The following is a 16,275-nucleotide window of genomic DNA, read 5'->3' as shown; positions in this document are numbered from 1 at the left end:
GGGTGTGGTGCTGCCTGCCGAGTGAGGAGCAATAAAGCAAAGCTGTTCCCACACCACCCAGCCCGGAGGACACTGCACAGTAGGAGCTACTTGAGAAGGAGAAGCTGCATTGGAGGGAGGATTTAGCTCACCTTAAAATCGACCCAGACTGCCATATGATGCCCTTGGGTGGTGTTTCCATAGATGATCTTGGGGTACGTGGCCCATTAGATGAGAGGGAATCAAGTGCTTGCTAGATGGATGGACGTGTGTGTGTGTGTGTGTATGTGTGTGTGTGTGTCCCACTGGGCCGCAGACCCACCGTGGGTACTAATTTTGGCTGGACAATGAAAGCAGACACCCAGGCTCCTCCCACCCAGGGTCCAAGGCTCCCTGGTACCTGAGCTCTAGGACTGGGTCTAAGCAGCAGCCACAGGCTTGTCTCCTCTTCCTCCATGTCTTCTTTCCCATCAACCTGCAAGTTAAGGGCCAACATTCCCTTGACGCCAGCTGAGAAACAGAGCGCGGAAGCTACACTTGGAAAGAAGATTGCTTTTTACTTTATTTACAACAGAATGTAAGAAAAAGTAAGTTATAAACAATAATAAATAACTGGGGAGGGGGATGACACCGTACAGCCATAAGACGACACAGGATGGCACATGTGAGTGTCAACTTCCAATTGCTTTGCTTGTCACCTGTAACACTTGGTCCTTCGGCAGTGGCAGTGGTATTTTGACTAATGTAACCAATCAGGATCCCAGCTCAAAATGTAAGCGCTAAAAATTACACTTGAAGCTACACAAGTGGCACAGGATAACATAAACTCAGAGAACCTCTTCCTAGAGATACAAAGAACTGAAGTGAGATGGCCAATCCAACAGACCTAATTTCAACTGAAACAGGCGGACACATCGAGAGGCTTATCCTAAAGCATTTGTTAACTTCACAACAACATTACAATTAATAATGGCATCTGAGAAACTCAACATACCACATTCTGTTACTGCACTAATTCCTACGAAGCTTAAACACATTTCAGATACAAACAGATTGTTTTGAAGGTAGAAGCCAGTATGTTTTGCCTTGGCATGCCAACTCTGTGTGCTATTGTGTGCTATGTGAGTTTGAGCAAGAATGAACAGTTTAAAAGTGTACTGATGATCAGGTTGCAGTCATTGGACAGCAATCTTTTTTTAAGAACTATGTTTCAGATGGCAGATTGTCACCTAGACTGTCAGATGATCAGAAAAGTACTAAAACCATTTAGACAATTCCTCTCTATTTGAATTATCAGATTACACATTTGATACAGAGTCAGTTACACTTTGGCTCTTCTCAAACATAAAATTCCTATTGACCTAAGCCACTCAGTGACCTATTATTTTGTTGTCTCTAAGCCAGGGGGAGAAACTAAAGAAAGGATTTATTTATTTATTTAAAAGTAAGTAGACATATGTCTTTATTTTTATTTATTTATTTTTATGTGGTGCTGAGGATAGAACCCAGTGCCTCATGTGTGCTAGGTGAGCGCTATACCACTGAGTCCCAGCCCCAGCCCCATATTTATTTGTTATTTTTATGTAGTGCTAGGGATTGAACCTAGGGCCTTGCACACTCTAGGCAAGTACTCTACCACTGAGCAGCATCCCCAGCCCAGCAAGAAAGTAGAATTTTAAAATATTCATAAATAACAATCATCCTGAAACTTTCACTGAAAATGATTTATCAAGATTTGTCAGCATCTATTTTCTTAGTTCACTATTTTACTTTGAAATAAAATCATACAATTTACTCTTAGGAGTATTGTTGGGTTGTTTAAGTGTCTTCATTATACATCCACGACTGGCTGGTACTTACTTTCACAACCCAAAACATGGCTAATATATACCTCCAAACAAATCAAAACCATTCCCCCCCACACATAGATGCAAAACCGTAACAGAAGCATTTATCAACGAGTTCACCAATGAACTCCTATGGTTTCAGGGATAATGGTGGCAAATAAAAGTGTCACAGCCTCCTTCATTCTTACCCTTTTCTTTGCTTTGTCTTTCTATAGCTCAAAATGAAATGATCTTCAGAGGTGACTTCTGACAGAGTTTATGCACTAAAAATAAGAAGACCTCTCTCTCTCTCTCTCTCTCCCAGGAAAGCACAGCCAAGGCAAGAATGCTATGCTACAGTCAACAAAAACTACAGACATTTCACACTCAAAACCCATTCAAAGTAATGGACCTTACAGCCATTTTCATAGTCTCCACTAACATCAGAGATGAAGAGGGGTGAACATATGTGCTATCCTATGGATTATTTGTTTTCATTTGGCTACCAGAGATTTAAAATTGGTGGTATGGAACTCACTACCCTATATTTATATATATATACAGGTATAATACAATTTTGGTGAGTAAAGTTGAAGGTTTCCACATTGCAAACAGAGGCACTGAGTTAAGGATTCTATTTTTCCTCAAACATGCTTAGCAAATTCAAGTTTCTGCTTTTTTTTTCTTCTTCTTCTTCTTAATTTCCATCATGCAGCCATTTAATTTCCATCCTTATAAGAATTATTAATGTTCTATGTACACATTCATCGCAGGCTTGTATCCCACAATAACAAATCCGCATATGGAGAAGGTGAAATGACACTTGGAAACCAAGATGTGTAAAATATTGAAGTCATTTATGCCATGTTATGACTAGATTAAATATTCAAAGCAGCTAAAGGAATATCTGCACACCCCCATTTTGTACTGCACACAAATCATATGTAGACAGAAAAACTGAACGTATGTTAAGAGCACACCCACTTTGTTACTTAAGAATCACACCATCATGGGCAGCTTCGCAATTGATGTCTGTGGTATTATACTGGCTATAAAAGAAAGAAAGCTCACAAAAGGAAATCAGAAATTAGCTTTCTAAAGCATATTGAATTAATGACTTTGACAGCAGAAGCTACTTTATAAAAAGGGAAAACAGCAATGGTATTAATGGAAAAACTAGGTGCCAGATGTGTTAACAACCTGCACAGAATAAATTTGTTCTATGTGAAAATAATGATCCCACCCCTACCTTGATTTCAGCTCGCAGACAGTAAGCAAATACATACGCTATCTCCTTGTCTTCTGAAAGTAGAATTTTGCTTTCTAAAGCCAAACATTCTTATTAAGTACTACTGCATGGAGAGGGAGCCATTGAAAAGTCCAAGGGGTTTGATAAAAGATTAAGTTTTCCCACAAGCAAAATTCATGCTTCCATACCATGCAAAGAGGTTTTCTTACTATGATACTATCATTCTTAAGGAAAAGATGCACTGTTATCTAAGCTATTTGTGACTGGTTTCCTTTGAGTACTGGGTCTATTTTTCCTTTAAGCTAAATGTCAGACTATAGATAAAGAAACGATGGTGCTGGGCTCCTGGGTCCAGCGCCTGCACCTTGGGGGCGGGTGTCAATCTGCAAAAGACAACATGGAGTGCTGAGCACTGGGGGCGGGGGTCGGGGGAGCAGGCACTGGCCACCACTGAGGCTGAGGGAAGGAGAATCTGCTCCTTGGTCTACACTGTTTCCTTTGGAATCTCTGTTTTGGGAAGGCCCCTTTCCTGAGGTTGGAGGTGATGGTCAGAAAGGCTAGCTAGGGCGTGGGCTCAGGAGTTGCCCAGTTACCTTGTTTTCTTCCTCTCGTGAAGGACAAATATCAATGCCGAGATTCTGCTTGCCCTTCCTTCTGTGTTTAAAGGCAGTGAGGTGCAACAGTGACAGATTTCTCTTTGGACCAAAAGAGAATTCTTTCTGTCACTTTGATGAATGATCTTGCCTCCTGTCAATCTTGTTTGAATCTTGCATTCACACCACTTGCAGAAATGAAAGCAAGACTCATGGACATTTATTATTATTCCTTCTTCTTTTTTGGGGAGTGGGTACTTAGGGATTGAACTCAGGGGCACTCGACCACTGAGCCACATCCCAAGTCCTATTTTGTATTTTATTTAGAGACAGGGTCTCACTGAGTTGCTTAGCACCTCGCTTTTGCTGAGGCTGGCTTTGAACTTGCAATCCTCCTGCCTCAGCCTCCCAAGCTGCTGGGATTACAGGCATGTGCTACTACGCCCAGCTATCATTCCTTCTTTTTACAAATAGGAGCCACCAGTTCTGCTCAGGCTCTCCTCTCCCTTGGCAGTATTTACTGATTTCTGCAACATTCCTAATATCTGGATCTTTCTTTCTTTCTATAGTGCTGGGGATCAAACCCAAGGACCCCCACAAACTAGGCAAGTGCTCTATGACTGAGCTACACCCCCAGGCTCCAAAATTTGGATTTTAAGGAAGGAGCAAGAGAATGACAGTCTTTTCTAAGGTCTGGTGGTGGGCGATCCATTCCAGGGATGTCTGGATGACTAAGGAAAATCAGGAGAGGAATGGGAGACAATTCCCTTTTTCATGGTCTGCATACCAGACCTCTAACAGTGTTAAAGCCCAGTTAGCTTATTCTACCCTTGGATATCTTCAAATGGGCAAATAGTCAATGAATTCTATTCAGTTAATTGCAAATTCTGAGAATCTTAATGGATGATGGTAGCTGACAAGTCAAGGTTTGTTGGTACCTGTACAGAAAAAAAGATGCTTGTTTCACCTGGGTCTCTTGGTTCCTAAACTAAACCACTCCAAAATAAATTGGTTATAGTCACATATGTTCATGCAATTCTGAAAGATTTCGGAGGCCACAAGGGCACAAGGGGAAAGTTATTAAAAGGCAGAAACAAGTGGAAATCTTTATTATTAAATTCTGTGAAAGGTATAAATAAGTTATCATCAATTGCAGTTGGAGCCTCTATACGTCCGTAATTAAAATTTTCAAAAATTTAAGGAGTTAACTAGGCCCCAAATCCTGAGTCAGATTAATCAAAATCTCAGTAACTACTGGTATTCAAGTATTGGTGGTCAGCAGTTCAAAATTTAACAATTAGGTTTGTGATGCCTGAGAGTATTTTTTGAGAATTTCAGGTCTGATGGGAGGAAATCGACTTTACTATTTTACCACACTTGGCAACAAAGTGGTATGAAGTTTTCATATATTTACCCTTGAAGTCCATGCCAGCCTCACCAAATGCCCAATACCAAGGCTTCCTCCCTGACTTATAGCTGTGTCTACAGAAGGTCCCTTCTGGTTTTTTGCAAGTCTCACATCTGAAATATACTATGACGCTGTGTGGCATACTTAGGATTCATAGTATTTGTGAAATTACTTTACCCCATGCACACTCAGAGATCAAAGGAACATGTTTGAGTGACAAAGCAGTCTTTTCCTATATCAGAAGATTCTTCGAAAACAACAACAACAACAACAAAATGAAAATATAAAACCCATGAGATCTCCGGGTGCGGTCACTCTGACTTGGGCCGACGTGGCTTATCTGAGGAGTGCATGCCAGGTAAATTCAGAGTGGCTCTTTTCTCAGGGTCTGGAAGCGTGAGAGTTTCTGGAGCTGACTTTTTCCGGGGTCGATCTTTGGGAACTGACAGAAATTCTGGTGCATCTGTGGAGAGAGGGGTGGACGGGGCGCTGGACGGGGCGCTGCGCACGGAAGAAGGCAGCAGGGGAATGCTCGAGATAGAAATGGCAGGTGGGAAAACGCCAATTTTCTTGTTGGTGGCTTCCTGAGTGGCTCGTTCAAATTCGCGGACTTCATCCATTGTCATGTCTTCAAAGGGAAAGAGAAAGAAAACTGAGCTGTCACTTAGAAGAGATGCAAACAGATTCATCACTTCACCTGGCTTCAAAGGAACTCTGGGAGCCCCATCATTAAGGGGGCTCTTTCTGATCACACACCCAAATTGTCATGGAAATACTAAATCCTCAGTTATTTTCCATTTTATTGAGACACACCCTGGAAACAATATTCCTTTGTGTACACCCATCTAAGATCTTCCAGAGCATTATTGAGCCAGTATTTTGAGTATTCTGGATAAATACTTAAAAGAGGAGTACAGGACTAGACCCAGATAGAGTGTGTGTGTATGTGTGTGTGTGTGTGTGTGTGTGTGTGTACAAATGTGTGTGAGCGCGTGTGTGCATGCATTGTGGGTATTGTGTCGGGTATATTTGGCTAGTATTAGACCTGGTCATCTCTTCTATAAAGAGAAAGTAATTAAAGCAATCAGTGGTCCTGAAATGATACATATTATTGTCATCTTCAGATCAAAAAAAAAAAAAAAAAAAGAAAGAAAAGAAAAAAAACCCTGATATATCTCTATAAGGTAAATTCAGGTAAATAGCCAGAATTTCTCAAAATGCTGTCTTCTTATTTAATAAATACACTCATTTTTTTTTCTTTTTCTTTTTTCTTTTTTGGGTATTCTGAAGAGGCACGGAGGTGCTGTTGTTCCTGGTTTCCTAACTATGTATCCGCTATGAGATTATTATGTTTTAATTCAGCTTAAAATACAAATAAGAAGACAACAATAATAAACCTAAAAATTACCCCAAAGCCAAGAAAATAAAACCATTTCTCAAAGCAACTTGAAAGAAAAATAATAGAGAATGAAAAGGGAGGATCATTTAATGAGCAAGGATTGTTTTTAAGAGGAAAAATTCATTATCTGTAATTCAACAGATAAGTCAGCGATGCTTCATTTAACAGGCATTGTCAGGTGATGTAGATTTTCCAAATACCTAAAACACCCTTCTTAAGTGAGAAATTAAAAGCAGCATTTTAAAAGATGTAAACCTTTCCCTAATGAATTTAATGCATACACACTTACTACCTTGAAGACACGCTATATTGTGTCACTGTGCAACTATCCAGGGATGATTCTTTTCTCAGGGTCTGTTCTTTATAGCTTCCTATCACTTTTCTCATTTTCAGAAACTGTATTATTAATGTTATTACTATTTATTTATTGCAGGGCTGGGGATTGAACCCAGGGCCTAGCGCATGTCTAGCAAGCACCCTACCACTGAGCTACACCCCCAGTCCTGTCAGAGTTACTATTAACTACTGCCAGTCTGGTAACCTTTGACATTTTATTTACCAGGAATAGGGCAACAGGTAACTGGGCTTATTAGAATAGGCACCGAGTGAAGGCCTAAGGGCTTGTCTTTGAGTAAAATGTGAAATCTGCTGCCCATGGATTTTCATCTATTTTGACTTTCCAGAGACTCATTTTTCATTCTCTCTTGTCCTCTGTCATGAACTTAGTAATTGAAACTTCCTTAGATAATGCTTCATGACTAAACTGTTGTGAAACCACATAGCCATTCTAGAAATATTAAGTATGGAATGAACATTCATGATACAGTATTAATCATTAGGTTTTATAACATCTGAGCAAACCAGAAACTTTCCATAAAATGAAATCCTTCTGAATAATTATTAAAATTTCCTGAAAGGGAAAAGTTTTTATAAAAATAAAAAATAACAACTGTGTTGACATAATATAAAATTCACAATATATCCTATTAATTTACCACTTTGTTTTCTTTCTTTTTTTTTTTTTTTTTAGTGGTACTAGGGACTGAACCTAGGGGTGCTCTATGACTGAGTTACATCCTCAATCCTTTTTATTTTTTATTGAGACAGGGTCTTGCTAAATTACTGAGGCTGGCCTTTAACTTGTGATCCTCCCACCTTGGCCTCTGAAGTTCCTGGGATTGTAGGCATGCGCCACTGCACCTGGCAATTTATTCTTCTAAAAAATACTAAGGCAATTAGCTAAGAATGAGATTAAGGTTAAAAAAGGAGTTATTTACTTTGAAGTAAAGTCAAGACTCTCAGAAAAATTTTACTGAATTGAACTATGGTGTGTTTTTGAGAGAATAAACAAATAGCATCTTTGAGAAATTAGACTTTCTAACCAGCATCTGTGCATGGTGCTCTACTTCATGCATCCATCAGGGGGCAGAAATCATCCAGAGCACAGAATTTTAATTTTCCATTCCTAGTCCCTTAGAAGTTCCCTTCCTTGAAGGCTTTGAAAGCCCTCAATTGAAAACAAGACTGTTATTTCCTTATGCTGTGTTCAGGGATGTTAATTTTTCACAATTTCAATCTAATCTATCCTTGCTCAGGTGGATTATTTAAATTTCATTTAGCACCCATGCAGGTTTTATTTGTGATGCATAGCAGCTTCTTGATTTTAACTGTTTTTTTTTTTTTCCATTGTGATAGTGTAGAGAGACTGTGGAAAGATAAATGATCCTCAATTTCATGGAATTCCAAAGAATAAAGGAAATGTCACAAGCTTTCAAAATCATCACTTTGTGTAACTTATCAGTGGGTAGGGTATATCTTACACTGAAGTCACAACTGTGATTTGCAGCCAGAGAATGCATGGGACTTCTAGCTTATCAATTGTACATAGTGAAACTGACTTTATAATACTCAGAGTAAAACTAAAAGAAAACCAAGCAAAGAGCCTTAAGCTGCAAACTTCAAGAAATGAGAAGGTGAAAAGCACTGGCTTGGTGCCCTTGAGACATCCCCAGTGTCCCCTTTCCCTGTGGCTTGGTCCTATGTCTGGTCATATTTATAGTGATCAGCTTTCAGATCAGTTGAGGAGGAACTAGTATCTGACTTTCAAAGGCCATTGAAAGTGACGAAAATTCAAGAATAGTTTCCTTAAAGACATTTCTAACTTTAGAACAGGGAGAGAGGAGTGGGAAGTCTTATCGGAATGTGTACATTGGTGGAAGGGAAACACTTCAAGTGAGTCTTGCCCCAACAGTTTCCTGCAAACCCAATCACTGCATGCAAAGCAGGGCAGGAAGAGTTAGGGCCCTTGCAGACTCAAGGGCAGTCACATGCAGCCAATGGCAGCCCGTAAGCTTTTCAGGCACATTCCAAAGTCATGCTCTAAAATCTTAACTAAAATTTCCAATGTGCAACCAGAAGGTCTTCACGATCTTAAAGCATCTATTTACAACAACAGCCACTTCTCAATTTTCTCTACCTACATTCTTGAATTTTTTTTTTTTTAATCTAATATGTATTATTCCAGGCCCTGGGCTGACAGACAACTCAAGCTGGACCCCAAAGAAAACCCAGCTCTTTGTATGGCTGAAATGGTGATTATCATTTTAATACCAAGTATGGTGATTACTTTTTTCTTTGTTGACTGTTTTTCCTTTCACTAGCAAAAAGGATGTAGAGATGACTCTATTTAAGATGCTGGTGAACACCACAAGCTCTTAATTTCCCATGTGCGACTAAATAACCTCAGGCTCTGAGGCTTTTGCTAAGTCCCAGGCTGGATCGTCTGTGCAGCTCAGCACATTTCCCGTGATCAGCCCTTCACCACTCAGCCTGTCTGTGTGCAGACTGCAGTTCTGTCTTGAGATTACCCTAAGTAAAAAAGAACTGATTGGGTAAAATAGCTATAAAGAGCCTTAGGAAGCATTTCAAAGCACATGTAAAGAAACCTAAAATAGCAGATGAGCCAGAAGCCCTCCTCTGAATGAACAAGTAAGTGTTAACTATGTTTTCAAAAGTTACTGACATGTTGTTCTGGTTTACATATGACACCCAGTTTTTACTCCTATGCTCTTTTTATGTTCAGTGCAGGCCATTTCACTAGTATCACAATATGTTTCCACTCTCCATGTTCTTGGTTTTATGACCAAAACAACCCCCAAATCAAGCAACTTTAAAGAATTGAAATGTCTGGAAGAGAGAGGCCACACTGCCTGCTCTAGACCCAGCTCAGCATCTTCACCAACAGCCTCTTGGGCAATGACATGATTTTGTGGACGGTTGGGAAAAGAGCATTTGCAGTATTTCAAAGATCAGTTTACGTGTTTGTTTTCATACAGGGTGGGCAACATGTTTTAAAAATTCTACATACACTTGTTTGGGCATGGCTCTCTATGTCATCCACAGTGGAGGAATGCTGATTGCAAACTTTTATGTTGGTTTGTTCATGCATGTTTTTCTCGTATTCCCGAACATCATCCATTGTCATATCTGAAAGAGGTCAAGATGTTGGCAACTTCCGTTATTAAACGCAAACTTTCCATGGGGAGACTTTAGGGAAAGATGGTAGCTTAGCAGTAGCCAGAGAGGTTTTAAAAAGCAGGGAACTGATTAACTTTATGAGGAATAAATCATAAAGTTAGTTAAACCAGCCAAAGGGGGAATAAGGGCAAAGAAGTTCAGTCAAAATAGACTTAGAACAGAGAAGAGTGGAAATTACTTAGGGGTGATTCTTGTGAAGTGAGCTTGGTGGTAGAAAGTATTAGCATGTGGCCAGTGCGTAGCCTGAGATCTCCTAAAGCTTCGTTAGAAGATCCCTTTGGGGACAGAGGGTCAGGATTATTTGGTTTAATACTTACCTTCCAAATGCCTTTCCAAGTACATTGAGAGTCTTTCAATCAATGCATTCAACAACAGAAAGGACACTTTCACTGCTATCATAGGAGAGAGGACGTAGAAGGCAGAGCACTGACATTCAGGTACAGGAGAGGCTTGGTGCCATTCTCTCACGGATACATTTTTGCACAGATACATGGTATCAGAGAGTGCAGGTCTACACTGAGCTTTGAGTCTAGCCTAACAGCTTGAAGATGGCTGGCACAACTTCCACCCACACTGATCTATAAATAAAATGGCACATGACATGATTTTTGGCCCTAGTCTGCAGTGTTTCAGGATAATGATCTCTTAATCCAGTAGTTCTCAACAGTGGACAATTTTGTGACATTTTTGGTTGTCATAACTGTGGAAGGGGTTCTACTGGCATCTATACAAGAGGGCAGAGGCCAAGGATGCTGGGGAACATTTCACAATGCACAGGACTTCCAGCCCCCAACAAAGAATAATCTGATCTAAAACATCCACAGTGCTGAAGTTGAGGAATCCTGTCTTAGTTCAACTGTTTAAAAAACTTAAAAGAAAGAACCCGTCCATCTTCAGTATGTGAAATGCATAAAATTGACAATTAGTCTCACTTTAAATACTCCCTTGGTTTTATTCCCTACCCCCACCCCTCTCCTTGCATTTTATCAGCAGTTTCTCCAGATGGGCACTCTGCTACTGCTGCCTTGACATAATTTAATGCTGTGCCTCTTAACCAATGAAGGTAGCCCATGGATTGCTTCATCTACCACCCCAATCTCTAACTGGCTTGGTGGGGGATTTACAATGGGTATTCACAGTTGAAATTTTTCCTTAAGTATTTTCTGTGTCATGTGGTTTAGTGTCTTTTTATATCAATCCAAGTGTCATGTGAGATTTCTCTTCATTTCCAAAGGGCAGACATGCAGAACTTATGATTTAATTCTATGTGGTCTAGGGCCAAGATGGAGGAGCATGGCTCTAAATCCAGACCTGGGCTATTTTATTTAGCAGATAATCCCCCTCCTGCCCTGAAATCACTGATCAAAAATGCTGTCGTTACGCAATATAAGTATCAAGAATGCTAAGCAGCAGTCTGGCCAGGCAAAGAGCATGCTTTTTTTTTTTTTTTTTTAGAAAACAGAGACATCTGCGAAGCAATAGGAGATGCTGCTTTATGATTAGAATAAACACACTTAGTTAACAACAACACATTCTTCAATACAATCATGTTAATTTCAATGGCTGATTTTCAAAATATCTTAAACACACCTGGAATAAATATTAAGCCACCTGAAAGTTTAAAATTTAAATAAGTTTCTCTATACAAATGTCATTACACTCCTAATTTGGAAAACAAAAGCAAGTAAGTTTTAGTTTTATTTGCTCTAGGGAATCCCAACAGAAATCATTCTTTATCTCTAATTAGCTCAATGTTAGAAGAAGGGCCTAAATAGTGTGACTATGTGCTTTCAAAGATGTAGCAGTTTTATGAATGTGAAAAAGGATTTAACAACAAAGATGTTCATTACTGCCTTGGTCTTTCTCTCTCTCTCTCTTTTTTTTTTTTTTTGGTACTGAGGATTGAACTCAGGTACTGTATTACTGGGCTACATCCCTAGTCCTTTATATTTTTTATTTTGAGAGTCTCACTAAGTTTCTTAGGGCCCTGGCTAAGTTGCTGAGGCTGGCCTTGAACTTTCGATTCTCCTGTCTTGACTTCCTGAATTTCTGGTATGTGCCACCACGCCCAGCTTGTAGAGATAATCTTGAGTTATTGTTAAATAAAAAACATGAGGCAAAACTGAACACGTTATAATTTTAGTATGAAAAGCGTCATCTACATTTTAAAACAATGAAAGCATACATTGCACAATGTTTACAGTGATTGAGTTGGAATTCCAGATAATCTTCATTGCCTTTCTTTTTTTTTAATCCACGTTTTCTAAATTTTCTGCATCAATTATGCATTAAATTATGCATTACATAAGAAAGAACAGAATATTATTTAAAAATCTATTCATTTGGAATCATTAGAAGATGAATACCATCAATTTGGAACTGGTAAGGAGAAAAAAATCCCTTGTTTTTTTAAAAAAATGAAAAGTTAAGGAACAAAATTTCAACATGTGGGGGTGGGGCTTGCCTAGTATGTTTGAGGCTATAGGTTTGATTCTGGCACTGCAAATCAAAGCAAACAAACACCAAAAACCCAAATTCAGAAAATTGCACCTAAAAGAAAAAAAAAAAAAAGATCTTACCTATGTAAGAATGAACATTTACAATAGGGTATTTCTCTAAAGGATGATAATTTGGTCCCTGCTGATGCCAAAGGAAAATACCTTTGTCTAAGTCCTTAAATATCCCCACAGACGATGAATGTGTATGGAAATGATGTATGAATTTTCAATATTCCTTGGAAACTTATGGAAATTCTAATCAAGTGAAAATGTTACAGGTTATTTGGTAAAGTGCATTTTTTTTGCTTTTATAACATATATTACCTTGAGATCTATATCTGAATCAATTCTTTAGAAAATTCAATTACATATGCCCAAAGACAGATTATACTTTCAGAGATGATTCATCTTCATTATTGATTGATTTTCAATGATCAGAACAGCTTCTCACGATTTAGTTCCAGCATTTGCATCAAACAAACTCTTAATGAAAGGAATCCTATGTCAGTTATGTTGCAAATAAATTGGTAAATAACTACCTCTTAACTTAGATTTTGAAAGGTTATAATTTGCTTTTCCTAAGTAAGGTTTCTTAAACCAAGGCTTCTGAAACAAGTAACACTGGAGCTAATTGTCTGATTTAAGCGTTGGAACCAGTACAATATTTCTTCTGATAAGGCAAATGAATCTAGTATCTTTGGAGCTTTGCTGTCAGAGTTTCACTGACACGATCAGCACTAGGAAGTCTTCCAGAGGTGTAAATTCTCTTACTGTACCTCAAGGGGACAAAATTTCCTCCTTGTCCTTTGGAAAAGCCATTTCTTTCCTTATCGTCTCTTTCCTTGTCCTATATTAGGTAAGGAGAGAGCGGCCGGAGTTGCATTTCCCAGGATGTGAAGGTCACACTGCATGGGGCCCTAGTGGAAACCTCTTCTCTGCCAGGTGCCCGGGTGGAGGTCCAGGCAAAAAGTGCTCTAGTCCTGGGGATTTGTGAATTGAGGAATCTTCTTAGGTTTCCTAAACTATCAAATAAAGGCTCGCATTAAGCAGCAAAATAGACCTCGACTATATGAGCCTTACATGCTTCAACCATTTTTTTAAAATAAAATGTTTTAAGTTATTATTTACTTATTTGATCATTCAAGTAATACATGAATTTTGCACCCCCCAAAATTTCATAAAGTACTGTATTAAATAGAGAAAAGTATTTAATTCCTATTAATCTCTTCCAATCTTATTGCTTCTCCTAGAGATAATCACTTAAGAGACTGAGGCATGTGCTGGTAGATATTTATTCTATGAAGTCATAGGCATTTATCTCTGTCTCTCTCTCTCTCTCTCTCTCTCTCTCACACACACACACACACACACACACACACACACACAAACTCACAGATAGTCTTATTTACATTTACACATATGGAATCATACTGTAGTTACTATGTTTTTCTATTCCAGTAAGTAGTATTTTGATTTCTTCTTTCTACTAAGGGAAAATGTACATACTTCCATATCAGTAAAACAGAACTATTTATTTTTCTTTGTGCTGCTGAGAATCAAATCCAGGGCCCCGAACATACTAGGCAAATGCTCCACCACTGATCCATGCCCTAGCCCTGACCTTATTCTTTTTAACAGTTTTGCACAATATTCATAGTATGGGTGCGGGTGCACCAGAATGCCTTTACCCATAGACCTGTTCATGGACATTTACATTGAGACTGACTAATTTTTAACTCTGATAAACATTATTATACATAACAGCTTTGTACATAAATTCAGGAGCATAGGTATATTTATCTCTCTCTCTCTCTCTCTTTTTTTTTTTGTTTTTTGGGATTAAACCGAAATGCTCTACCACTGAAGTATACCTGCAGCTTGCACATGTATATTTCTTAAGAAAAAAATTTATCTGGGGGGGCTGGGGTTGTGGCTGAGAAGTAGAGCGATAGCCTAGCACATGCGAGGCCCTGGGTTGGATCCTCATCACCACATAAAAATAAATAAATAACAAAAACAAAAGTACTGTGTACAACTAAAAGAAATAAATATTAAATAGAAAAAGAATAAATTTCTCGGTTGGGGATGTAGCTCAGTGGTAGAGTGCTTACCTAGCATGTGTGAGGCACTGGGTTTGATCCTCAACACCACATAAAAGTAAATAAATAAAATAAAGGTCCATCAACAACAATTAAAAAATATTAATAAGTAAGTAAGTAAATAAATAAATAAAATTCTCAGGTCGGGTGCAGTGGCGCACTCCTGTAATCCTAGTAGCTCCATAGCTTGAGGCAGGAGGATCCTGAGTTCAAAGCCCGCCTCAGAAACTTAGCAAGGTCCTAAGCAACTTTGTGAGACCCTATCTCTACTTAACATACAAGAAAAAGTGCTGGGGATGTGGCTCAGTGTTTGAGTGCCCCTGGGGTTTAAAACCGGTACCCCCTCAAAAAAATATATTGAAGTGAATGATTACATCATAGGTTATTTATACTTACTATTTTATAGTATATTTTATACTTTATCATTTTATATCCCAACTGGATACTATCGCTCTCTTAAACTTTTGCTACCAGATAGGCCAATGTAATAACTTCTTGTTGTTTTCTTACATTTCTTGTGATTGGTGGTGAGATTATTGGCCACTTGCATTTCTTCTGTGATTTACCTATTCATATTCCTTACTGTTTTTCTATTGAGGCATTAGATTTTCAGTTTATAGAACTTCTTTGTATAATTTGGATATTAATCCTCTTTGGCTACATGTGTTGCAAACATTTTGTCCTACTCTTTTAAATTTGTTTATGGTGGCAACTTTTCTCAATTATTTTATTTATTTTTTTGCGAGGAGTTGGGGAGTGGACCAATGAACTCATGCTTGCTAAGCACATGTTCTACACTGAGCTACAACCTCGGCACAATCATTGTATTGAATTTTATTTTCTATGTGGTATGGGGAGTCAAACCCAGGAGCATTCTACTTCTGAGCTACATCACCCATCCTTTTAATTTTATTTTTGAGACAGGGTTTCCCTAAGTTGCTTAGGGCTTAGCTAAGTTATTGCGGCTGGCCTTGATCTCGAGATCCTCCTGCCTCAGCCTCCTGAGTGGCTGGGATTACACGTGTGTGCCACTGTGCCTGGTCCCTCTTTTTATTTTTAAAGAAGACAGATTGATTTCATAGGAAGAGGAGGTGAGATGATATATTTGAAAGGCCGTTAGGATCTAAGTCTTTAAACATGGATATTACAGATGCCCTGAAACAAAGCGTCTGCAAGCACAAATTCTCCTCTACTGTACTGAACAGTTGTAGCAGCCAAAGTTGTAAAAAGGAAAGACTCATACTTGAATTCAATGACCTGTTCAATGGCACATTTTCCTTTGCTTTTTTCTATAAACATAATCTCTCTCTACTTCCTGGCTCCTCAGCTAAAATAGAGGTCATTTTTTCTTCGTGCTAGGTTAAAAATGAAATCTTGAACAAGTAGTTGTGTTGGGGAGGATCTAGCAATCATGAATTAGACTGGATACTCCTTTAGCTCCAGTAAAATGGTGGCCATGCTCTGGGGAGTGCCACTGTTTAACCGTTTAAAATGATCATGGAATCAACACACGCTTGTTACAAAAAGTTCAGGGTGCCTCCACTTGTTGGTACTGAAAGGCTTGGTGCACGCCCTTTCCATGTGATTCAGACCATGGAGATCTAGAACTATCAAGTTGTGCTTTTTTTTCTGTAATTAGGGGTGGAGAAGAGGGTTCAGCGATTCCTTTGAAAATCTTCTGGAAAGC

The 16,275-nt window shown here is 38.8% G+C and overlaps 1 protein-coding gene across 1 annotated transcript in view; it reads right to left on the bottom strand.

Moving 5' to 3' along the window:
• Positions 1-516: 516 nt before the first annotated feature.
• Positions 517-16,275, bottom strand: part of Pitpnc1 (phosphatidylinositol transfer protein cytoplasmic 1) — a 254,378-nt gene continuing 238,619 nt past the window's right edge. The window contains exon 9 of the mRNA XM_005328225.5: positions 517-5,683. Coding sequence (XP_005328282.1) covers positions 5,367-5,683 — 317 coding nt within the window. The 3' untranslated portion in view covers positions 517-5,366. The remainder of the gene's footprint in view (positions 5,684-16,275) is intronic.

The sequence above is a fragment of the Ictidomys tridecemlineatus genome, chromosome 3 (genome assembly GCF_052094955.1).
Source record: "Ictidomys tridecemlineatus isolate mIctTri1 chromosome 3, mIctTri1.hap1, whole genome shotgun sequence".
NCBI classification, from domain to species: Eukaryota; Metazoa; Chordata; class Mammalia; order Rodentia; family Sciuridae; genus Ictidomys; species Ictidomys tridecemlineatus.
Note: the sequence above shows the minus strand (reverse complement) of the source record. Positions and strands in the feature narration are given on the sequence as shown.